This window comes from Salmo salar, chromosome 09 (assembly GCF_965601325.2).
Source record: "Salmo salar chromosome 09, fSalSal1, whole genome shotgun sequence".
Taxonomy (NCBI): domain Eukaryota; kingdom Metazoa; phylum Chordata; class Actinopteri; order Salmoniformes; family Salmonidae; genus Salmo; species Salmo salar.
In genome coordinates this window covers 24,346,939-24,372,432 of record NC_138299.1, presented here as the reverse complement: position 1 = coordinate 24,372,432, position 25,494 = coordinate 24,346,939, and the positions used below count along the sequence as shown (strand labels likewise).

Genomic DNA, 25,494 nt, shown 5'->3' with positions numbered 1-25,494 from the left:
TCCAATTGTTTTTCAATGGTTTGTAATTCTTACTGTATTTGGTTGTCAGTAGACATTATTGTGTCTTGACTATAGGAGTCAACAGACATCTTGGAGGACACATTGCTGTTGCCTCAAGTGTTTGGGCCTGAACAACGGACAAAGCAAGGGGCAGAGGAAGCGGACAACCCTGCCAGCACACACACTGACAACCCTACAATTCAAAGTTACTCTCCTGACAACCCACGTATGTATCCATGGCGAACTAAGGCTTGGGTTGGAAGGGTTTTGGATTGAGTACAGAATATCTCAGTGTACTGATACAGATCTGATGAAACACAAGCAGAACAATTCTCAGTTGTGTAGGTGTAAACACCCCAGCGTTACCAAAATCTAATCCCAAATGTATTTTATGACATGAAGAAAAAAATATGAGATGAACACTTCTCTGTAACAGTTCAGAGGCTGCGTGCAACATGAAAAGGAAACACTGCATAGTTTCTCCTCTGCTGGGGAATTCTCTCTTTTACAGCAAAGATTTCTCTTACAGCAATGAAGAATAATGCTGATAAGAAGTTTTCCTACCAGCAGCTCCCTGTGTCTCTCAAGCTAATATACACTATTCTGCAGGTACCTGCCAGTCCACCTTTGTCCAGTGTTAAGGGATCTTGTCATGTACAGATATAAATTCTCTATACAATATAATAGATGCCTAATCAAAGACAATAATCCTGTATCCTCATTAAAAAAGACTGAGTGAGCAAAGGAAATGTACCTTTTGTTCCCTTTGTAGGAAATGTCTAAGTTTGAGGAGCCTGATATCTTGTTCAACATGCTGAACTGTCTGAAGATCCTGTGTCTCCATGGAGAGTGTCTGTACCTGGCCCGTAAGGACCACCCCCATTTCCTGGCCCACATCCAGGAGAAGATGCTCATTCCCAGGTCAGCAAAGTCACCATCACCGCATGGTGCCCCTCCTGCAGTTTCACACGTAGCTTGTTGTTTTTTTACAGAAATCTCCACTAGTACTTTCTTTAAACATGCCTTGAGCCATGAGATGTAGCTACATGCAGAAACTGAAATCGTTGATCTTGATGTCAGTTGTACTTGATCATCATATACGTGAAGAGCAGCCAGGTATGTGTGTGTGTGTCTAATGTGATACGTGTGTTCCAGCCTGTGGACCATGCTGAAGTCCGAGTTCTGCCAGCTGGCCTCCCTGGCCGTGCCCCAGCTTCTGCATGCCCTCTCCCTCTCCCACGGAGCAGACATCTTTTGGAACCTGGTGGACAGCAACTTTAACAGCAAGGACTGGAAGATACGCTTCGAAGCAGGTGAATTATATATGAGCCTCCATCTCACGTGTGTGTGTGTGTGGGGGGGGGGGGGGGGGGAGGGAGGGAGGGGGGGGTACTGTATGTGATGATATGAATGAATCATGAGGGGAGGACCTCCACCTCTGTCCTATAATCCCCCCCAACAAACCCCTGTCTGCAGACATCTCCTCCCTGCATCACCATGGTTACTACAGTATGCGTCTCTAGCATGCAGCACAGAGGAATTGTGGGATTATTAATCAGACCCTTCTCTCCCTGTGATTGGCAGAGAGGAGCAATGTGTGACCTTGAGACAGAGTCAGAGGACAGTGTCTCTGGCAGCATGGATATACTGTAGACACTGAGGGTAGATCATTACTAAATATAAGTTAGGTTAGATACAAATATCTATCTTTGATTTCATTTTTTGCTGTTTTATTGTGACATTGTCACAGAGCACCAATAAAGGGAAAGGGAAAAGGGGATACCTAGTCAGTTGTACAACTGAATGCATTCAACTGAAATGTGTCTTCTGCATTTAACCCAACCCCTCTGAATCAGATTAGAATATAATATAATAATATCAGTCTGTTACATTCACATTAAATCATTTAACAGACTCTGACTTTAAACAGCATAGAAAGTAGATGTTTATTACGTATTGCTTGCAAAGTAACATTGCAAAATAACATGAACAATTGCTAAGGGAAATGAAGTGTCATGGCTACAGGTTGTGTACACACGTGAACCGTAGGATGATGATCATGAATTTTAATTATCTAATTATGGCCTCATATTAGCTATTCTGAAACAGATGGTAATTTACTTGTCTGTGTAAATCAACCCAAAAAGACACCAGTTGGGTGCCAAAGCATCACTATGGCCCACAGGCAATCTGGCTACAATAATACTATCTCCACACTGCCATCTAGTGACACTGTACATTACCCATCAGTGTTAGAGTGATGCTGCTTTTAACATTATCCTTTGCAGTGTCCTATCAAACTAAATGTGACATGGCGCTGAGATGTTGTCTTGTGCCCTGTCTGTGTTGTCATGGTAACTCCCAGTGGAGAAGGTGGCGGTGCTCTGTCGGTTCCTAGACATTGGTTCTTTGACGAAGAACCACCTGCTGAAGTACTCCCTGGCCCACGCCTTCTGCAGCTTCCTGGCCTCTGTGGAGGATGTCAACCCGGCTGTTGCCACACGCGCTAGGCTGCTGCTGGACACCATCAAGAGCCCAGCACTACAGGTGACTAACAGAGCTCTATCTAGGCCAAGATAAATACTATTAAACTGCCATACAACCACTTTTCATGTGACAATTGATAACGTGTATGAAGTCTTTCTTGTCCTGGAGGACAAATTGCTTCTCAGCAAGTCAGCAAACAAGTTTTTATTGATGAATAACACAAAAACATGTAAGTGCAGTGCTAACACTTGTTTATGTCTGTGTCTGTGTGTTTGTGTGTCTGTGTCTGTGTGTTTGTATGTCTGTGTCTGTGTGTTTGTGTGTCTGCAGGGTTTGTGTCTGTGCCTGGACTTCCAGTTCGACACGGTGGTGAGGGACCGGCCCATCATCCTCAGCAAGCTGCTGATGCTGCACCACCTGAAGCAGGAAGTCCCTGCCCTCAGCTGGGAGTTCTTTGTCAACCGCTTCGAGACGCTCTCCCTGGAGGCCCAGCTCCACCTGGACTGCAACAAGGAGTTCCCTTTTCCCACCAGTACGCCTAGCTGGGGGATTTTATCAGTTACATAGTCTGCAGAATAGAATTTACACTATGACTTATGTTCAATACAACAAACCAACCATGTAGGGAAACATAAAGCTGTGAAATCAGAACATTACAGTTCATGTTTGTGTGGTGGAGGTGTGTTAAGTGTTATGAGACATAGGCACATTGATGTATGTTATTTATCTTTCCTTCCTTGCCTCTCCTTGTCAGCCATCACAGCTGTGCGTACCAACGTGGCCAACCTTAGTGATGCAGCGATGTGGAAAATCAGACGGGCGCGCTTTGCCAGGAACCGCCAGAAGAGTGTGCGTTCCCTCCGTGACAGCATCAAGGGCCCGTCCACAACCAAGCGAGCCTTCTCCCTCCCAGAGACTCTGTGTAACCGACTACGTGAGTGTCCATCGGTTGGTTAGGCTACTAGTCTGTAGGTCTCAGCTTTTGTCTGTCCCATGCTTCTACTGTTTCTCTCTTCATCAATTCACCTCTCTGTTCTGTTAGTATACCTACAAAATCTTTATTCCTGTTTGTTTCACTCAATTGCACATTTTCTCAGTGATTTGTTATCTTGCTGGAGGTAAGAGGTTTGTCTTCTCTGTGATTTCCTCATTGACCCTGCACAGGATGCGGTCTGAGTTTCTGGGAGAGGGGGTCTACTGTTGGCTTTAGACTGTGTGTGGTTGTTGAGCTTGAGTAAGCAAGTGGAGGTTAAATTATTAATGAATAACTCAGAAAAGTCTCAGCATCCAAATACATATTAGGATCCCTTTATGTGAATGATGTGAGACATTGGGATGTATAGGGTAATCTGGAAGCTCAGACTTGTGTCCTGTGCTAACTCCCAAGAACATTCTCCTAAATTGCATTCTTCATGTGTGGTTTTTAGCTTTAAGGCTTACGAGGCAAGAGCACTCTGCCCCGACTCTGGGAGATATGATAGAGAAAGTCCTGCCAGGTAAATAACAACCCAAATCTAAATACAGAAACAGATCAACATTCCCTTCAGCATAATCGCATCATATGACTAACTTATGGCTACTGATAAAGTTGATGGGCATCAGGAAACTTGATGAAAAAGCAATGTTTGCTCTTCACTGACATTCATTGCTTTTCATCCAAAATTCATAGATACCCACTGGGCATACACTGGTTGAATCAATGTTGTTCCCACGTCATTTCAATGAAATTACGTTGAACCAATGTGGAGTAGACGTTGAACTGACATTTGTGCCCAGTGGGTAGTCCGTTCTTTTTTAGTCTTAAAAACAAATAATGTTGGAATTGGAGAAAACTGTTACTCTTGCTATCTTGATAGCTTGTCACATTTTCTGTTTGCATTTTACATATTCCATGACTATGTTAAAGTGACGTCCATATATGTAATCACCCTGCCAAATGTAGACCAAGTTAGATGACTGTCGTACCCTTCCCCGAGCTTTGTTCTCCTGCTTCACCGCCCCTCTCCTCTCCATCCGCTCCCCTGTTGGCAGCACGTTTCCTCCCGCCTTTTAACCCTGATGCTTCGGCCCCTCTCCAAGGCCACAGCCCCTCACCGGAGGATGACTCGGTCATCAGGGACCTGCTCCCAGAGGATGCTGGGATAGATCACCAGACGGTGCACCAGCTCATCATGGTACTCATGAAGTTCATGGCCAAAGACAAGAGCAGTGCCGAGGCAGACATCGGCAGTGCCAAGGCCTTCAACTCGGTGAAGCGCCACCTGTATGTGCTACTGGGCTATGACCAGCAGGAGGGTTGCTTCATGATCGCACCGCAAAAGATGAGGACCTCCACCTGCTTCAATGCTTTCATCGCTGGCATCGCACAGGTCAGAGGTTATCATTAACCCTATAAATGACTCTGAGTTAATGCTGTACTAGTTCCAACATTTGTTTTAAAGACAATCCTTGAGTAAATCTGGAGTTTAATCCCGAGAAAAATCCTGCTTCAGTTGGGAGTAAATGAAAGATGGGAGTTTTTCAGTTTGTTTCCCACTGTAAAGTTTTAAGTATTGTGTTGCTGCTGCTGAATGATGTGAATTATGCCAATCTGTCAAGCATCAAGAAGAACCAGGTGTGATGTGATATCTCCTCCAGGTGATGGACTACAACATTGGGCTGGGGAAGCAGCTGCTCCCCCTGGTGGTCCAGGTGTTGAAGTACTGCACCTGCCCCCAGCTCAGACACTACTTCCAGCAGCCGCCGCGTTGCTCTCTCTGGGCCCTGCAGCCACACATCAGACAGATGTGGCTCAAAGCCCTGCTGGTCATCCTCTACAAGGTACACACCACCCACAGTTGGAATATAATGAAATCTTATTCACTATGTGAATGTGTTTACATTGTAAACTTTATAGATGCAGTGTGTCTATAATTGATTACCTGTAATTGTGAAAATGTAATATTGAGGACAGCTAATTTATATATATTAAGTTGCTTTGTACTCTCTTACCCTTCACTTCTATCGATCCTGTGTGTGGTCTCAGTACCCCTACCGGGACATGGATGTGAGTAAAGGGGTTCTGCACCTGATCCACATCACCATCAACACCCTGAATGCCCAGTACCACAGCTGTAGACCCCATGCCACTGCTGGACCCCTCTATAGTGACAACTCCAACATCAGCCGCTACAACGAGAAAGAGAAAGGTGCGGACAACAGAGATTATCACATGCCTGGATTGTAAATATAGGCTTTTATTTTAAATTAATCAGTAATAAGAATTAAGAGTTTTGGACATACATTACATTTACATTACATTTTAGACATTTAGCAGACGCTCTTATCCAGAGCTACTTACAGTTAGTGTATTTATCTTAAGATAGCTAGGTGATACAACCACATATCACGGTCATAGTAAGTACATTTTCCTCAATAAAGTGAGGAGGGGATGCGAGGGTGGTGCTGTGGGATTATTTAACATACTCTTTGAAGAGGTAGGGTTACAAATGTTTTTGGAAATATGGGCAAGGACTCTGCTATCCTAGCTTCAGGGGGAAAGCTGGTACCACCATTGGAGTGCCACGACAAAGAGCTTGGACTGGGCTGAGTGGAAGCTGCCCTCTTGTAGGGGTGGGAGGGCCAAGAGACCAGAGTTAGCAGAACGGAGTGCTCGGATTGGGGTGTAGGGTTTCAGCATTTAACCTTTATTTAACTAGGCAAGTCAGTTAAGAACAAATTCTTATTTACAATGATGGCCTACCCCAGCCAAACCCTAACCCGGACGACACTGGGCCAATTGTGCACCGCCCTATGGGACTCCCAATCACGGCCGGTTGTGATACAGCCTGGAATCAAACCAGGGTCTGTAGTGACGCCTCTGAGATGCAGTGCCTGAGATGCAGTCCACTCGGGAGCTCTGAAGGTAGTGAGGGGCAGTTCCTCTTGCTGCTTCGTAGTCAATACCATGGTCTTGTAGTGGATGCAAGCTTTGACTGGAAGCCAGTGGAGTGTGCGGAGGAGCGGGATGACATGCGAGAACTTGGGAAGGTTGAAAACCGCTGCGGCGTTCTGCAAAAGTTGCAGGGGTTTGATGGCACAAACGGGGAGCCCAGCCAACAGCGAGTTGCAGTAGTCCAGACGGGAGATGACAAGTGCCTGGATTAGAACCTGCGCCTCTTCCTGTGTGAGGTAGGGTCGTATTCTTGTGACGTTGTAGAGCATGAAGGAGGATATGACAGCTATGAATGACTTGGTGTATAGAGAGAAGAGGAGATGACCTAGAACCGAGCCCTGCGGGGCATCAGTAGTGAGAGTATGTGGTGCAGACACAGATCCTCTCCACGTCATCTTGTAGGATCGGCCTGCCAGGTAGGATACAATCCAAGAGTGTGCAGAGCCTGAGACGCCCAGCCCTGAGAGGGTGGAGAGGAGTATCTGATGGTTCATGGTATCAAAGGCAGCGGATAGATCTAGGAGGATGAGAACAGAGGAGAAAGAGTCAGCTTTGGCAGTGCGGAGAGCCTCCGTGACAGAGAAAAGCAGTTTCGGTTGAATGACCTGTCTTGAAGCCTGACTAGTTAGGATCAAGAAGATTGTTCTGAGAGAGATAGCGAGAGAGTTGGTCAGAGACAGCACGCTCAAGTGTTTTGGGAAGAAAAGAAAGAAGGGATACCGGTCTGTAGATTTTGATGCCAGAGGAGTCGAGTGTAGGTTTCTTGAGGAGGGGAGGGACTCGGGCCGTTTTGAAGTCAGAGGGGACGCAGCCAGTGGTCAGGGATGAGTTGATGAGGGAAGTGAGGAATGGGAAAAGGTCTCCAGAGATGGTCTGGAGAAGGGAGGAGGGGATGGAGTCGAGCGAGCAAGTTGTCGGGCAGCCGGACTTCATTAGTCGCAGGATTTCATCTGGAGAGAGATGGGAGAAAGAGATTCAGGCGTAGGGTACTTCTGTGTGAGTGGAACCAGAGGACTCAATTGGCTGAGTGAATGAGGAGTGGTTGACAAAGTGGTTGACAAAGTTGTCTGCAGAGAGGGAGGAGGGAGGAGGAGGCGGTGGAGGATTAAGGAGGGAGGAGAAGGTGGAAAAGAGTTTCCAAGGTTAGTAGCAGAAGCTCAAAATTGAGAGTAATAGAAAGTAGCTTTAGCAGCGGATACAGAGGAAGAGAAGGTAGAGAGGAAGGAGTGAAAGGATGATAGATCCTCCGGAAGTTTAGTTTTCCAAAATTTTCGCTCAGCTGCATGCAGAGTAGGGTCCAAGAGGCAGAATCAGGAGACAGGATTGAGAAGGATTTAGCAGAAGGGAGAGATGATAGAATAGAAGAGGAAAAAGTAGTGGGAGAGAGAGAGCGAAGATTGCGACGGCGCATGACCATCTGGGTAGGGGCTGAGTGGTTAGGGTTGGAGAAGAGGGAGACAGAAAAGGAAACAAAGTAGTGATCAGAGACCTGGAGGAGGGTTGCAGTGAGATTAGTAGGCGAACAGCATCTAGTAAAGATGAGGTCAAGCATATTGTCTGTCTTGTGAGTGGGAGGGCACTGGGAAAGGGTGAGGTCAAAAGAGGCAAGGAGGGGAAAGAGGGTTGGAAAGAAATTAATCGAAGGCAGATGTCAGGAGGTTGAAGTCATCAAGTACGAAGAGCAGTGAGCCATCATCAGGAAATTAGCTTATCAAGGTTTCAAGCTCATTGAGGAACTCTCTAAGGACACCTGGTAGGCGGTAGATGACAACAATGTTAAGCTTGAGTGGAATTCAAATGAGGAGATGGACAGGTGAGAAAGGGAGAAAAGAGAAAATCTCCATTTAGGAGATTCCTACCACGATGACCAGATGCTCTTGGACTATGAGAGAAATTAAGAGAGAACAGCTGGAGTAGCAGTGTACTCTTGGGTGATCCAAGTCTCAAAAATACAGATGTAGGATCTTAATTTAACCTACACTGCTCAAAAAATAAAGGGAACACTAAAATAACACATCCTAGATCTGAATGAATGAATGAAATAATCTTATTAAATACTTTTTTCTTTACATAGTTGAATGTGCTGACAACAAAATCACACAAAAATAATCAATGGAAATCCAATTTATCAACCCATGGAGGTCTGGATTTGGAGTCACACTCAAAATTAAAGTGGAAAACCACACTACAGGCTGATCCAACTTTGATTTAATGTCCTTAAAACAAGTCAAAATGAGGCTCAGTAGTGTGTGTGGCCTCCACGTGCCTGTATGACCTCCCTACAACGCCTGGGCATGCTCCTGATGAGGTGGCGGATGGTCTCCTGAGGGATCTCCTCCCAGACTTGGACTAAAGCATCCGCCAACTCCTGGACAGTCTATGGTGCAACGTGGCGTTGGTGGATGGAGCGAGACATGATGTCCCAGATGTGCTCAATTGGATTCAGGTCTGGGGAACGGGCGGGCCAGTCCATAGCATCAATGCCTTCCTCTTGCAGGAACTGCTGACACACTCCAGCCACATGAGGTCTAGCATTGTCTTGCATTAGGAGGAACCCAGGGCCAACCGCACCAGCATATGGTCTCACAAGGGGTCTGAGGATCTCATCTCGGTACCTAATGGCAGTCAGGCTACCTCTGGCGAGCACATGGAGGGCTGTGCGGCCCCCCAAAGAAATGCCACCCTACACCATGACTGACCCACCGCCAAACCGGTCATGCTGGAGGATGTTGCAGGCAGCAGAACATTCTCCACGGCGTCTCCAGACTCTGTCACGTCTGTCACATGTGCTCAGTGTGAACCTGCTTTCATCTGTGAAGAGCACAGGGCGCCAGTGGCAAATTTGCCAATCTTGGTGTTCTCTGGCAAATGCCAAACGTCCTGCACGGTGTTGGGCTGTAAGCACAACCCCCACCTGTGGACGTCGGGCCCTCATACCACCCTCATGGAGTCTGTTTCTGACCGTTTGAGCAGACACATGCACATTTGTGGCCTGCTGGAGGTCATTTTGCAGGGCTCTGGCAGTGCTCCTCCTGCTCCTCCTTGCACAAAGGCGGAGGTAGCGGTCCTGCTGCTGGGTTGTTGCCCTCCTACGGCCTCCTCCACGTCTCCTGATGTACTGGCCTGTCTCCTGGTAGCGCCTCCATGCTCTGGACACTACGCTGACAGACACAGCAAACCTTCTTGCCACAGCTCGCATTGATGTGCCATCCTGGATGAGCTGCACTACCTGAGCCACTTGTGTAGGTTGTAGACTCCGTCTAATGCTACCACTAGAGTGAAAGCACTGCCAGCATTCAAAAGTGACTAAAACATCAGCCAGGAAGCATAGGAACTGAGAAGTGGTCTGTGGTCCCCACCTGCAGAACCACTCCTTTATTGGGGGTGTCTTGCTAATTACCTATAATTTCCACCTGTTGTCTATTCCATTTGCACAACAGCATGTGAAATTTATTGTCAATCAGTGTTGCTTCCTAAGTGGATAGTTTGATTTCACAGAAGTGTGATTGACTTGGAATTACATTGTGTTGTTTAAGTGTTCCCTTCATTTTTTTGAGCAGTGTATATTGTTGCAGCAAAATAATCCTTCAGCAACAGGATTTGAAAATTTAGTCCATAATGTTGCTTGATCGGTGGTTAGGTTATTAGCTGGCCAAAAATTAGGCTGCATGAAAAGGCAATACTGTTAATATAACTGTGTGTTAATGTGGGTTTTCAGTGAATTTATGTAAATCACAAAGCTTATCTGCATTTCCTGCAGTGCAAGAAAATAGTTAGCAACAAAAGACTGATCAAATTAAGATCCTACACCTGTAATGTGTATGATGTTTTTTTCAGAGGAGGACAGTGTATTTGATGAGTCTGACGTTCATGACACCCCAACTGGAGCAGGCAACAAGGAGTCTCAGACCTTCTTCGCCCGTCTGAAAAGGATCGGTGGCAGCAAGTCTGTCAAGTACCAGCCGGTAGAGCTGAATGCCCAAAAAAGTATGAAAATAGTCTCAAAGGATGACCTATTTTATCCAGCAATTAAATTAATTGAACTTAAACGCTTTCGCTGACATGAATTGAGCATTCACAGATTTTCCCAATCAGATATGATCTATCTTTTGATCCTGTCTCTGTCTGCGTCAGGTGAAATTGAGCTGTCTGAGTACCGTGAGGCCAGTGCAGTGCAGGACAACATCTTGCACTGTGTGAGGGAGGAGAGCACCAGGAAGAAGCGTCTGCAGGCCATGCACAAGCAGAAGTCCCTGGACATTTCCAACACTGACTCCATCCTCTACAACTTGGACGAGCACCGACGCAAGTCCTGCATAGACCGCTGTGACCTGCAGCATGGTACCCCCGGGCCCCCCTCCTCCACCACCTCCCACCCCAGGCAGACAGGGGGCCACGGGAAGGGCTCGTCAGACGGCTCCTCAGGCCGAGCGGAGGGCAGTGACCACCAGGACCATTCAGGAACCCGGGGGGGCCACTCAGACTGCTCTAGGCCTGTCATCCCAGAGGTGCGTCTCAGCTGCATGGAGACGTTTGAGGACAAAGCTGACTTGGACTCCCCTCTTACAGGCGGCTCTTCTGCAGAGAAGGAGGACCAGGACCTCATTGACCTCTCCTCCGACTGCACTTCAATCCCAGAGAAGCACTCCATCCTCTCCATGTCTGACAGCGACTCCCTGGTGTTTGAGCCCCTACCACCACTGAGGATCGTGGAGAGTGACGAGGAGTTTGACCTGAACATGGTGATGGGCCCCAGGTTGAATGGGAGTGCCAGGCCCCCTGCTTCCCCTGCCAGGCCTGCTGCCTCCCCTGCCAGGCCCCCTGCCTCCCCTGCCAGGTTTGCTGCCTGCCCTGTCAGGCCTGCAGCCTCCCCTGCCAGGCCCCCTGCTTCCCCTGCCAGGCCCCCTGCCTCCCCTGCCAGGTCTGCTGCCTCCCCTGCCAGGCCCACTGCCTCCCCTGCCAGCAGCAGCACCGTGTGCCTGTCCCCCATGGTGCAGGTGAGCGTGGACGACTGTTCTAAGGAGAAGAGGACCACAGACTCCCCATCAAAAGAAAGCCCCCAACAGCCTCTACAGAGGAGGCCACGCTATGCAACCCCCACCACATCCCTGGAGCTGCCTGACCGGTCGGAGCACCCTGGCCTGGAGAGCCCCATGACTCTCAGCTTACAACAGAAGAGGGACCTGCTGAGGAAGACCCCTGCTGTCCCTGACACCTCCCTGGATGACTTTGTGCATCCTGAGGACTTGAAGGCAGGGGTGGGTCTGGGGACCAGTCCCTCTGGCAGGATGATCTTCCTGGACATCCCTGAGGACACAGTTGAACCCCTCACCTCTCTGGAGGGGAACAACAACGATGAAGAGGAATATTATGAAGAAGATGATGAGGACCTTGATGACAGTGACTTTAAACCTGATGATGATGAGAATGACGAGGCAGAGTTTAAGATCCAGATAGTTCCCCGGCAACGCAAACAGAGGAAGATAGCTGTGAGCGCCATCCAGAGAGAGTACCTGGACATCTCCTTCAACACCCTGGACAAGCTGGGTGAGCAGCCCACTGACACAGGTAAGAGAGATCAGGGTCAGGGGAGACAGGAGCCTAAGTCCAGAGAGAGGGGTCCCTCTGTATGGACTTACAGCTGCTGTATCCTTTTCTGTGCCCCTGAGATAAGTATGCTGACTTCATGCACAATGTGCCTTTGGACGTATGTGTGTTTCAGTGACGACGTCTCTAAGGTTTGAGGGGGCTTATGGGATATGATAAATTGATTGATAAAATAATTGATAAAATAAGTTTTCTACTGAAGTGTCTGCTTAGAAGTGCAGAACCACATATATCCATGCTACCTCCAATCTTTAGTCAACTGGTCACCATTGCTGTTTCCTGTCCTGTGGTGTGGCTTTGTCTCTCCCTTTTCCCATTCCAACCCATGGTAAACTTCTGAAAAGCCTACTGTAAAAGAAAGTCTGAGAAACCGATAAGTAAATATCAGTACAGCGCCTTCAAATTACTGCAACACACTTTCCATAAATAGCTGTCCATATAAGAACTAGTAATGGCCTAAATGAGAAGGCAATTTCTTTTTTTACTAAATAGAACATCAATAAACCACATCTTCATTTTAGATTGCTCTTGCACTAGGACTCAACGTATACTTGCAGTTAATTACTTGTAGCTCAACACTACATTTGTATTGGCGTTGGGTGTCTGCAACATCCCATGCGCTAACCAGTTGTCTACATGTGAGGTAAGAAGGAGGCTGAGATGCTGAAGCAGCCACTATTCCGCCCCATCACTCACCCACATTGCCTTGCAGATCACAAAGTTCTGTCTACCCTGGAAAAGCCACGGGAATCCGCCTCAGCCCCCACCCTTGAAGCTGCTATCCCAGAAACAAGCAACCGCTCTTCAGTATCAAGTAGGATCCAAATACTTCCACATTGTCATGTGTTTAAATCACCCCAAAACACGGATGTGGTCATTACACCAAGAACTTTACACTGTTCAGACATTTGTCCTTGACTTTTAAAGGTGTAAAATACTTTTTTTTAGTAGTGTTTTTCTCAGCCTTTTGTTTAAGACACCAGTGCAGTTTTTTCAGGGTTATTTTCTTTTTCTTATCAATAGATCAGGATTCTACCTATCCAACTATATATAGATTAATTAATATACGCAACTAAGCCATTAAATCATTTCATTTTTATATTTACCTCTGTGAGTGTCTTCTACTCCCCATTTTCCTGACGGTTGCTTTAAGGGCAATTCCACCACTTTTCAACTTCATATTCATCATCTCCAGCACGAATCCAGTGTCTACATTATGTGACCGACCGGTTCGATTTGGTCTTATGTTGCAAAATTTGAAATTGTGTTTTTTACGTTAGATAAAAGTAGAGACTCAGAGCTAGAAAATGGTATACCATACACTGCAGTTGAGGAACAATGGGAAAGTAATTCTGCTTTGAAAGTTGATAAACTTGTAACCTCACTTTTGAGAAAATGGCCCTTGAATGTTTTGGTACCTTCTTTGTCTACACCCATTCAGCATCGTTCACACCCTTTTAAGCTTTAGCCCCACCTATCTCTTTAATGATTCACATGTGAGGCCATGCATTAAACAACCATAGATTTCAAGACTAAAGGCTGGTTTATACTACGGGTGTGTTAAAAATGTTTATCTGGAGTGCCAGAGTGTGCTCTGGGTGTTCGTAAACTCAGAGCATTATCAGATTGGCAGTCAGTAAATTCAGAGCGTTTCGCTCTCGGAGCATTCACATTTCAGACAGGATGCTCTGGACAAAAAGTAGGGTTGATCCGAGCGTTCTGACCTAACAACAGCAGTCAAGCACCCAAGCTAACTGGCTAACTTTGGCTAGCTACTTCCAGACACCAATGAGAGAACATCTCACTCTGACCATTTTACTTGCCCTAGCAAAGCTGATTAGGCTGTTTTCATGTTAACCAGAGCGTTGCTGACTGCAACTGTGCTGCTGGCTACAATTTAATTAAAACATTTTGCCAACGTTTACTAACACCAGCCATATTCAACAGGTGTTGAGCGTTCATAAATTTGTTATTTTGCACTTTGGCACACTCTGACGAAAGTACTCTGAAATTGGCATAGGTTGCCAGAGCGAATTTATCAGCTGCCAGTGACAGTTGTCGCAGTGACATCATAAACATTTTATTGAAATAGGTACTTGCATAGTGGAGTATTTTGTTTAGACATGTAGCTAGCTAGCTAAACAATGAACCATAATCCCAACTCATAACGTTACTACCCTACAGTACACTTTAACTTGAAATGAAAATGACTTTCTGACAAAATTAGAAACATGTAATATCTGAAAATGTAGCTAGCTAGACTCTCTTACCCGTATACATGGATGGACGCTTCACCCTCTCTGTCACGGATGCCATGGTTGCCCTTAGTTTGAAGATGTAATCCAGAGACAGGTGTTTTATACAACAGCCTTCTGTGTGTTCTTTTTTCGACTCCGTCTGCATATTTACAATCAAACCCTCTAATTCCACTGATTTCAAAACTCGGTCCTCCAGAAATTGGAGAGCAACACTTTTGCAGCGTTAGAAAGGATTACCTATTATAGACAGAAAGGTGCTACATGGCAGACCAATCCAAACTCATCTCTCAGCATGTCCAGCCCTTCATTATCTCAGCCAATCATGGCTAGCAGAAAGGTTGCTGGCTTTTTCTTATTTATTTGTATTTTCACCCCTTTTTTCTCCCCAATTTCATGGTATCCAAATGGTAGTAGTTACAGTCTTGTCTCATCACTGCAACTCCCATACTGACTCAGGAGAGGCAAAGGTCAAGAGCCATGCATCCTCCGAAACACAACCCAACCAAGCCACACTGCTTCTTGAGACAATGCCCATCCAACTCAGAAGCCAGCCACACACGTACACCTGGCGACCGTGTCAGCGTGCACTGCACCCGGCCCGCCCCAGGAGTCACTAGTGCGCAATGAGACAAGGATATCCCTGCCGGCCAAACCCTCCCCTAACCCAGACGACGCTGGGCCAATTGTGCACCGCCCCATGGGCCTCCCGGTCACGGCCGGCTGCAACAGAGCCTGGACTCGAACCCAGAATCTCTAGTGGCACAGCTAGCACTGCTATGCAGTGCCTTAGACCACTGCGCCACTCGGGAGGCTGCTGACTTTTTCCATGGCTAAACCAACCAGTCTCGTAATTTAACAATTTTATTTGTATTTACAGATGGCATACAAGTTTGTTATTAAGGCACGTACAAGTTCACATGTTCCAGAAGGCATTTCTGACCCAAAAAAGTTTATGTTCAAATGGTGCTCCAGTGAAGTAGTGACATGCGACACACGCCTAGTTTCCTGAAAAGGGTCACATGTGAAAACAGCATATTTCTATGATCAGTGGTTAAAAATATAAGAAGAAAGGTCCTAAAACAATTATTCTCTGTGACATCACAGGGTAGGATTAAAAGTAAAAAAACAGGGATTCTCAAAACCTGCAACGAGTTTCTAGCCCAAGGTAGAAATGCACCATTGTCACATATGTTGGCACTGGCATTGTGCTGGAGATAATGAAAATGAGGTTGAAAAGTGGTGGAGTTGCCCTTTAATTAAACCAGACATTGAAATTAAAATAGTGGAGATAGAGGGAAAGTACCAGGCAGCTCAATCCTTTGGGTGTGTGTTTGTCGCACTCCTAGCTCAGTACCGTCAGGCAAAGCGAGGCTCGTTGGGAGCTCTAACCATGAGCCAGCTGATGAAGAGACAGCTGGAGCACCAGTCCAGTGCCCCTCACAACATCAGCACCTGGGAGACAGGTCAGTCACTGCTAACTATCTCTGGTCCACCTCTCCAGAGGGAAAAACATCAAAACAGATTTTTAATGACTGTGCTTGAATGGGTTTGGCTGTGCTGATTTTAGTGTTTCTTTCTACAGGCCCCACCAAGACCAGCCTCCTATCTGCCCCCAGTACAGTCAGCATGTTTGTGCCTGCCCCTGAGGAGTTCATTGATGACCAGCCCACCACCATGACTGACAGGTGAGGGAACCTACCGCCAACCACTAACACTGACTGGTGTGTCATTCAGGATCGCAGACACTGTATACATGAATGGTTATTTAGTGTTATTAATGATAATACTGTGTGGTCACACAGGTGTCGTGACTGTGGTGCGGTGCTAGAGGAGTATGATGAGGAGACCCTGGGCCTGGCAGTGGTGGTGCTCTCCATGTTCATCCACCTCAGCCCTGACCAAGCTGCTCCACTGCTGCTGGACATCCTGCAGTCTGTGGGCAGGTCTGGCAACTACAGCAGCTCCTGCACCAACCCTATTATACATCCCCATACACAAACCTGATTGTTCAGTAACATTTTTGCACACTCTCTGTCATGTCTCCATTGTTAAATTCAGATTTGTGTCTTTCAGGCTGGCATCTAGTGCTAATTTCTCTGGGCAAGCTGAGAGGTATGACACATCACAACCAGACATACTAAGTATATTATAATATTGTGCGTGCTAAACTCAGGTGTAAGGTGGATGCTGATGATTTGTTCACGCTGGCTGTATTCTTGTTCGCTGGCTGTATTCAAATGAGAATATATGCCAACATGAGGTGCAGACGTTCTATGTGTGTTGATGTCTCTGTTGGTGTAGCATGCTGATTCCTGGCAACGCAGCAGGTGTGGCTAAGCAATTCCTCCGCTGTGTGTTCCATCAGCTGGCCCCCAATGGCATCCTGCCCCAGCTCTTCCAGAGCAACATCAAAGGTCAACTCATACACACCACAATATGTCTCCTGTTAGGAGCAGCTCTCTGAGGGACATGGTTGGATCTTTACCATCATACTTTTCTGTGCATTTTCAGATGGAGGTTTTCTGAGAACGTTGGCCTTGTCCCTGATTGATTTTAATGAACTGAGTTCTGTGGCTGCACTGAATCAGCTGCTGGAGGTGGGACATTTTCCTGCTTAGTGTAATGCTTAAAGCTCAGCACTTGGCTGAAGGTACTATGCGGTGTGTGTTTGTGTATGGGCTTTTTATTTTATTTTTTACTTTAATTAGTAAATATTTTCTTAACTCTATTTTCTTAAAACTGCATTGTTGGTTACGGGCTTGTAAGTAAGCATTTCAAGGTCTCCACCTGTTGTATTCGGCGAATGTGACAAATACATTTTTATTTGATTCAATCAGTAATGCAGAAGATCAGCGTTATAACGCGGTTGACATTAAAAGCAATGTTTCCGCATTCATAGTAAATGCTGCGTATGTCGGCTCTATCGGAAATGACCTTTACATTTCAATCGCGCTACAACGCACATCTTCCAGATCTTGAATTGAATCGAGCCCTCTGTCTTGAATCTCAAGAAAAATCTTCACTTTCATCATGTATCCAGCAGGAGGAGCTCTTGTAAAAGTTGACAAGACTAACACTGCTGTTTGGATAGCATGATACTAAAGCAGATAATGAATACTGCTGAAGAGCATGCCTCTGCATGGTTATTAAAATGTTTACTCTGCACTATTAACTTGGTTTGTTTTATTTAGCAATCTTGCACTGTTACAATGTTAAAGCAATAGCATTTATGATAGTCTATCTCAGTTCACTCCTTTCGCTCATAACTATCAATAGTCCAAACCACTTTTAGAATATATTTTTAAACAATAATGTAACAGCTTGTAAGGGCTCTATGGCAATAAATTGTAACCCTGTTATCATTTATGCCACTGTCCTCAGGGTCTGAACAACAAGAAGAGTCTACCAGCAGGGGGCACCATGCTGCACTGCCTGGAGAACATTGCCACCTTCATGGAGGCCCTGCCCATGGACTCCCCCAGCAATTTGTGGACCACCATCTGCAATCAGTTCCAGACCTTCCTCACTAAACTACCCTCTGTGCTGCCTCTGAAGGTACTGGACCTCGCTCTGCATATAGGCTGCATTGACTGTTTTTTGACTGTGATCAATATAGAGCTATAGCCTTATGAAGAATTTGATGACGTCTCTCTCAGTGTCCCCTGGACTCCAGTTTGAGGATCATCATTTGTCTGTTGAAGATCCCCACCACAAGTGCAACCCGGGTGAGTCTGTCTGTGTGTGCTTGATATACATTAGGACTACTAACCAAATGGTGAGGTCAGTCTTCATTTGAGTGTCATAAATACCACTATCCCAGGCCCTGAGCAGGTTATGATTGGTTACATTCTGACTCTTTAAATAAAATGACTTAGACCTGATAGCATTCAGTTATGTCAGATCAGAGGAAGGCCCGGAAAATTGCCAAAATACTCCAGGTGCCCAAGCCATAGACTGACTGTTCACTCTGCTACCGTCTGGCAAATGTTACCTGAGCATTGGCTCTCGGACCAACAGTCTCCGAGACACCTTCTACAAACCATAAGTGTGCGAAATAGTTAACTGATGGCTATCCGGACTATCTTGAACTGACTCAATGCACACTCACAAGACTATATATACACACTATATATACACACACTACACCGACACACTAAACCCACACACATTCACAACATTATGCACACACACACACACACACAACAAACACACATGCGCATACCGACACAACACACACACCTCTGTTCTTTATTTTATTATTATTATTATCTATCCTGATGCCTAGTCACTTTACCCTGCATTCATGTACATATAGTATCTACCTCATGTTCCTCCACATTGATCTGGTATTGGTACTGCCTGTATATAGCTCCATTGAGCATTTTATTATTCGTGTTACTATTTTTCTTTTTATTATGATCATTTTTTAACTCTGCATCATTGGGAAGGGCTCGTCAGCAAGAATTGCATGGTTAAGTCTACAACAAATAACCTTTTGATTTGATTTGAGATCTTGTTCAGTGGTCAGTGAACAGCTCACTCACATTGACTGTCATTTGCTTGACTGAACCCAGAAGTCTTACTCATTTGGAATGAGCAGAAAATATAACAAAACCACTGGTGTGGTAAGATCCCCTCACCCACCCTCCAGGCATTGACCCTTAACTCCATCTCTTCCTCTTCTTCCTCAGAGCTTACTGGAGCCCTTCTCCAAACTGTTGAGCTTTGTCATCCAGTATGGAGTGTTCAGCCTCTCTTACCTGGTGGAGCTGTGTGGCCTCTGCTACAAAGCCTTCAATAAGGTAAGATATGTACAGGTTAGCTTACATTTGATATTAGTATATTTGTTTATTATGTAAAACAAACAAAAAAATTGGTACAGATGTAGGATTCATTTGATCACATTTGTTGCTTTATTTTACATTTTTTAATTTTAACTGAGAGCTGCACTATCTTCCTCTATCGGCCCCTCGACCTCTCCTTTGTCCTTGCTCTCAGCCTCTTACTTGGTCCATTTTTACAATAAGCAACTCAGAAGTGACATCTTTTATGCATGAATAAGGACTGATTGCTGATTGAACAATTGTGCAAAGACGTTTTGCACACGTGCAGAAGAGGTTCACATTCATGGGAGTAATTTGTATCAGCTCTGACCAAATGTTTACATTTTGTTTGACATGATTTACTCAACTGACTTGCGCATTTTGTAGAAAGTTGTGTTTACTGTTTTGTAAAAATGTGCTTAGCATTTGTATTGTGTGTGAAAGCAATGAGAAATGACAGTTTTGCAAAAAATTATACTGTTGTGCTCATTAGGTTATGATGGAAAGCAAGTGGACCCAAGTTTCATTAAAAGTGTCTTAGCAATCGAGAAAAACTGTAAAATGATTTGTCGCAACGATTTACCTTAATGAAAAATGTATAAATCCTTACAAAAAATGTACATTATAATCCACATAATAATTCACATTTCCTGTGGCTGCAGGATTATTTTCCTGCTGTAGCAAACTGGCTTAAATTAGGATCCTACATCGGTAGTAATGCAATGATCTCATGTGAAAGGCCCAATTAGAAAAGCGATACAGAAATATAACTTTCCCACATTGTTAAATATAAAACCATGTCTGCAGACCTTTGTATACAGTAGTTCTTGGTTGTAATACTTATCCCCAGCCTCTCCCGCTAGACAGCAAGGTGGCTGTGTGTCACAGATGATTAAGTAGGCAATCAGCCAGTATTGATTTACATGATTAATTGGGGCTCTGGGCTGAGGATGTATGGTGTGTATCTGAGGGCAAGCCTCCCTCTGTTAGAGCTGGGGCATTGGCTGTCTCCTGCTGCAGGAATGATGGATCCTCACCCTGCTACTGCTGTCACAGCGCCATGCTTTATGTCTCCAGCTCTATTGATTTCCTCTAGCCTTTTAAATCCCTGCTATATAACATCCGTTTCTCAATATGGAAGTCAACATGACTGATAATGTCTATTTAACTGTTTCCTGTGCAGTTAGTCTTATGAGGTGAGCTTTCTCATATGCAAGTTTAAGGAGGATTTTTCATTGGGTTATTGTAGACGTATGGATGTTTGGGAAGTTATGTTTATCACTAATGCACTATACATTGAACATTTTAACAAATGTGACACCAAATCAGCTGTACCACTGGTGTTTCATGCTAATGAGAAGGCAATGATTTATTTTGTAATATACACTATATATACAAAAGTATGTGGACACCCCTTCAAATGGATTCAGCTATTTCAGCCACACCCGTTGCTGACAGGTGTATAAAATCGAGCACAAAGCCATGCAATCTCAATAGACAAACAATGGCAGTAGAATGGCACCATCACAGGATGCCACCTTTCCAGCAAGTCAGTTCATCACATTTCTGCCCTGCTAGAGCTTCCCCGGTCAAATGTAAGTGCTGTTATTGTGAAGTGGAAACGTCTAGGAGCAAGCACAAGCTCTCAGAACGGGACCGCCGACTGCTGATGCGCATACCGTGTAAAGATCTTCTGTCCTAGGTTGCAACACTCACTACCGAGTTCCAAACTGTCTCTGGAAGCAACATCAACACAACAATTGTTCATCGGGAGCTTCATGAAATGGGTTTCCTGTTTCAGCATGACAATGCCCCTGTGCACAAAGCAAGGTCCATACAGAAATGGTTTGTCTAGATCAGTGTAGAATAACTTTACTGGCCTGTAGAGAGCCCTGACCTTAACCCCATGTAACACTTTTGGGATTAATTGGAATGCCAACTGCAAGCCAGATCTAATCACCCAATTTTTTTTTACATTTTACCTTTATTTAACTAGGCAAGTCAGTTAAGAACAAATTCTTATTTTCAATGACAGTCTAGGAACAGTGGCTTTACTGCCTTGTTCAGGGGCAGAACAACAGATTTTTTACCTTGTCAGCTCGGGGATTCGATCTTGCAACCTTCCGGTTACTAGTCCATCGCTCTAACCACTAGGCTACCTGCCGTGCCTGACCTCACTAATGCTCTTGTGGCTGAATGGAAGCAAGCCCCCGCAGCAACGTTCCAACATCTAGTGGAAAGCCTTCCCAGAAAAGTGGAGGCTGTTATAGCAGCAAAGGGAGTACCAACTCCATATTAATGCCCATGATTTTGGAATGAGATGTTCGACAAGCAAGTGTCTACATACTTTTGTAGTGTAGTGTAGTGTAGTGTAGTGTAGTGTAGTGTAATGTAGTGTATGAACCAATATGTACAATTTCCAACATGTATAATAAGGTGATAATAAGGTAACTACTGTATGCTATGCCATAAGTATACTAGAGAGAGAGAGAGGGGATGACAGTGTAGTCGGTAAACAGGCAGCAGGCAGAGCTTTGTATTGAGTGGATGATTTAACAGAGAGCAGTGGCTTCTCAGGCTGACAGGCTCATCTGAACTGGATCTCTGGGAAAGAGGAGATCTAGACTGGGTGCCATGCTAATCAGCTCCTCTGTCTCTCTGTCTTTATTCAGAACACAGAACACAGCCTTTATACTCCAGTACACACAGGCAACACTGTATGAGCACTGGAGAGGCAGAGAGATATAGTGCACAGCCCTGTAATATTTAATAAGACAACCATTTGGCAAACCTTCTTCCCCCAGTATGCCTAAGAGTTTATCTCACATGGTCCCTCTAAAATTAATTACAACATTTGTACACAGTGGTTTTCTATATTCTCTCACCACTATCCTTATTTCCTCTATCCAGAGCTATTTTGTGTGTTTTGTTTGCCCAGGAGCGAGATAAGTTCTATATGTCTCGTATTGTGGTGCTGGAGCTTCTACAGGCTCTGAAGTTCAAGTCTCCTCTACCCGATACTAACCTGCTACTGCTGGTCCAGGTAAACAGTAGTACAATCAAATCTACTTGTGGAAAGGACTTCAACTCCAAAGTACCTAAGATGACTGCATATTTATTAATGTTAACTGCATCCGTGTATGTTCTCAGTTTGTTTGTTCAGATATTGGTACGAGGCTAGCAGAGTCTACTGTTCTCTCAAAGCACATGATCTCATCTCTTCCAGGGGTAAGACAGTACATCATACATTGGTTCTATGGGTCCCTTTATGATAACCTAATGAAACCAAATGAGATACAGATATTGGCCATTTGATTGTTGCACTATTCTCTCTGTCTTTTTCAGTGCACGACAGCAGCAATGGAATGCATGAGGCAATACATCAGTGAACTTCTAGACTTCATAGCAGATATGCACACACTGACCAAACTAAAAGTGAGTTTCCTCCTCCTTCACCTATCTTACATAAGTCTCACCTCTAGCCATCTTGTCATGTGGGTGGGTGCTTATATTTGTCATATTTCACACATGTACAAGTGTGTATTATACGCAGGTGTGAATTGGAAAAATGTTTGCGTATCCCAACTCTCCCCGAGACACCCTCGGAGCGTGGTGTCACTGCCAGGCCCTAGTCATGTGACCTATCCTGTGATCATGTGACACTCTCTCTCTCCAGAGCCATATGAAGGCGTGTTGTCAGCCACTGCACGAGGACACGTTCGGAGGGAACCTGAAAGTGGGCCTGGCACAGGTAGCTGCCATGGAGATCAGCAAAGGCAATCACCGTGACAACAAGGCAGTGATCCGTTATCTGCCCTGGCTCTACCATCCCCCGTCCGCCATGCAGCAGGGGTGAGAGGCACAGACAGTTACAGCACAGATGTCACTTTCAGTGATCTCACTATTTATAACCATGAAGATAGAACTATATGTCATAAATGGTATAGCAGACCTAACCAGTTAGAGATTTCTGTAGTTGAATGCTATCAGTAGAAGTGCCTCTATATGACATTACAATACATTGGGAGTCTAATAAGACTGTAATGTTTGCTCAACAAGCGTTTAACCTCTGTCCTCTCCCTAGACCTAAGGAGTTCATTGAGTGTGTGTCACACATCCGCCAGCTGTCCTGGCTGCTCCTGGGCTCCCTGACCCACTATGCCCTGCACCAGGGCTCCACCTCCTGTATGCCCATCCCCCTGGACGCTGGCTCACACATTGCTGACCACCTCATCGTCATCCTCATCGGCTTCCCTGAACAATCCAAGGTCTGGACAATGTCTAAATGTTATATGCATAAATGTTGAAGTAAATGCTACGTAAACGTATGAAGATTTTATTTGTCCTCCCTCAACCGAAGTCTAGGATGAGATAAAGACCAAAGTGTCACTGTCCTATCTCTTCTTTCCATCCTCTGTCTGTAGACGTCAGTGCTGCACATGTGCTCCCTGTTCCATGCCTTCATGTTTGCCCAGCTGTGGACCATTTACTGTGAGCAGTCCGCGGCCACTCCGGCCCTGCAGAACCAGAATCAGACAGAGTCCTCCTCCAACGCCATCCTGACCGGCCTGGAGTTCTGGAGCCGCGTCACACCCAGCATCTTGCAGCTCATGGCCCACAACAAAGTGGTGAGGAAGATCCACACGCTTATCTCTCCGTCAGCTGCAAGAGGGGGTGGGCTGGAAATAGGATGTGCATGGAGATATGTGTAACAGTTGAGTGTGAAACGTAAAGCCAGGCTATTGTCACCTCGGAAAACTACTACTCAGATTTTGGTAGTTGTAAATGTGGCAGAGGAGTTGGCTAAAGCACAAACAGATCCTTGTTGTGTCTGACAGGACATTGCTGTTATGTAAGGCCGGGATTCAATCCAATCGCGCTTTGTCCACCATGCACGTTTTAAAGGCAATGTTCCTGCGTTCGCGGAGACCACATTCACGGTAAACGTCGGCCCAATCAGAAATAACCTTTAAAGCATTGTCTAAATACACAGTCAGATTGAATCCCGGCCTAAGAATCTGCTTTGCTATGATATATTTTGATTCATATTTGGAAGCGGGGTGATCATAAATCATGTTCTGATCCCTTGCAGTAATACGAATGTGTTCTTTCTAACTTTCCAAGATGGTGGAGATGGTGTGTCTACATGTCATTAGCCTGATGGAGGCTCTACAAGAATGCAACTCAACTATCTTTGTGAAGGTAAGAGAGGGCATTTACCCACAATTTCCCCAAACATTTGATTTTACACTTTATTTTGCCTCTTCATGTTGCTTTCTATTTCAACTCAAAATTCCCCTCTTCTCTCCATCAGTTAATACCTATGTGGTTGCCCATGATTCAATCTAACCTAAAGGTAAGAGTTAAATTGCAATTCAAATATGATTTGTATTATGTTTATATATGGATATAGATGCTCAAATTTTCTTCAGAACAAAAAACTCTCACCCTGTCCCATGCAGCACCTGTCTGCAGGGCTACAGCTGCGGCTGCAGGCCATCCAGAACAGAGTGAACCACCAGTGTGTGCAGGGCCAGGCGGCCGGGGCCCTGCCCTTCGCCCTGCGCAAGTGGCTGCAGTGCACACAGTTCAAGATGGCCCAGGTGGAAATCCAGTCATCCGAGGCTGCCTCACAGTTCTACCCCATGTGACCTGCCCACCTCTCACTATGGGAGATCCTCCAAGTCCCAGTCCTCCTCAGGACCAGCATGCATCTGTCTGCTGCCTGCCTGACCATAAACATCAGGAAGTCGACTCCTGCATAAACTGACTCTCGCCGTCTTAAGACACTGCTTCTGACGTAATCATCTTCAGCACCTTTTAAACTTTGTATATCTATACTATTCTTTGGTGCAATGAAAGGACAGGTGAGTACAGGGTGGGCAGGTGTGCAGATGTAGGGGGATCACAGTTCTGTAGTTAACAGGTTAGGTGTCCAACATGCTGTGTGCTGCATCAGAGGTCAGAACAGATGGAGAGAATATATAGCAGCAGATGATAGTCTGGATGAGGAATGCTGAAGCTCAGACTTGTTCACTTGGTGATGCTCATGGTCTATATCGTTATGCTCAGTTGCTTGGTTGCAAGCCTGATAAAAATAATAAAATCAAGACACATTTTCTAAATCTTGTTGTCGCTGTCATTTCTACAGAGGACAGTTAAAGTGCACAAAGTGTGATATGATTGCACATCTGCACAGTAACTACTACAGTATATCTTCACTAAGGTTTATGGGAAAACTAAATGACGGAAAGAGGATCTGTTAAACCCAATGACTGTATAGGAACCACCCATATCCTAGCTCAGAAGAAACCAATAGCAATCATACTATATATCTTATCAGTAAATCCAATTAGACTTTAGGGCTCCTGTCTCACCTCTTCCA

The 25,494-nt window shown here is 45.3% G+C and overlaps 1 protein-coding gene across 5 annotated transcripts in view; it reads left to right on the top strand.

The window, feature by feature from the left end:
- Nucleotides 1–25,234, top strand: part of unc79 (unc-79 homolog, NALCN channel complex subunit) — a 53,837-nt gene extending 28,603 nt beyond the window's left edge. For 2 of the 5 annotated variants that reach the window (XM_045723493.2, XM_045723496.2), the window contains exons 20-51: nucleotides 76–226; nucleotides 530–609; nucleotides 773–921; nucleotides 1,156–1,313; nucleotides 2,366–2,547; nucleotides 2,818–3,019; nucleotides 3,242–3,421; nucleotides 3,915–3,983; nucleotides 4,567–4,856; nucleotides 5,125–5,307; nucleotides 5,513–5,675; nucleotides 10,259–10,408; nucleotides 10,556–11,989; nucleotides 12,741–12,842; nucleotides 15,633–15,749; nucleotides 15,869–15,971; nucleotides 16,089–16,229; nucleotides 16,360–16,398; nucleotides 16,588–16,700; nucleotides 16,798–16,883; nucleotides 17,668–17,841; nucleotides 17,943–18,011; nucleotides 18,978–19,088; nucleotides 22,048–22,152; nucleotides 22,260–22,337; nucleotides 22,455–22,544; nucleotides 22,786–22,961; nucleotides 23,194–23,377; nucleotides 23,534–23,737; nucleotides 24,234–24,311; nucleotides 24,424–24,465; nucleotides 24,572–25,234. In XM_045723493.2, coding sequence (XP_045579449.2) covers nucleotides 76–226; nucleotides 530–609; nucleotides 773–921; nucleotides 1,156–1,313; nucleotides 2,366–2,547; nucleotides 2,818–3,019; nucleotides 3,242–3,421; nucleotides 3,915–3,983; nucleotides 4,567–4,856; nucleotides 5,125–5,307; nucleotides 5,513–5,675; nucleotides 10,259–10,408; nucleotides 10,556–11,989; nucleotides 12,741–12,842; nucleotides 15,633–15,749; nucleotides 15,869–15,971; nucleotides 16,089–16,229; nucleotides 16,360–16,398; nucleotides 16,588–16,700; nucleotides 16,798–16,883; nucleotides 17,668–17,841; nucleotides 17,943–18,011; nucleotides 18,978–19,088; nucleotides 22,048–22,152; nucleotides 22,260–22,337; nucleotides 22,455–22,544; nucleotides 22,786–22,961; nucleotides 23,194–23,377; nucleotides 23,534–23,737; nucleotides 24,234–24,311; nucleotides 24,424–24,465; nucleotides 24,572–24,760 — 5,592 coding nt within the window. In that variant the 3' untranslated portion in view covers nucleotides 24,761–25,234. Of the gene's footprint in view, nucleotides 1–75; nucleotides 227–529; nucleotides 610–772; nucleotides 922–1,155; nucleotides 1,314–2,365; nucleotides 2,548–2,817; nucleotides 3,020–3,241; nucleotides 3,422–3,914; nucleotides 3,984–4,566; nucleotides 4,857–5,124; nucleotides 5,308–5,512; nucleotides 5,676–10,258; nucleotides 10,409–10,555; nucleotides 11,990–12,740; nucleotides 12,843–15,632; nucleotides 15,750–15,868; nucleotides 15,972–16,088; nucleotides 16,230–16,359; nucleotides 16,399–16,587; nucleotides 16,701–16,797; nucleotides 16,884–17,667; nucleotides 18,012–18,977; nucleotides 19,089–22,047; nucleotides 22,153–22,259; nucleotides 22,338–22,454; nucleotides 22,545–22,785; nucleotides 22,962–23,193; nucleotides 23,378–23,533; nucleotides 23,738–24,233; nucleotides 24,312–24,423; nucleotides 24,466–24,571 lie in introns of those variants that run through there. The other 3 variants (XM_045723495.2, XM_045723494.2, XR_014378727.1) reach the window with 3 other exon arrangements.
- Nucleotides 25,235–25,494: the final 260 nt, after the last annotated feature.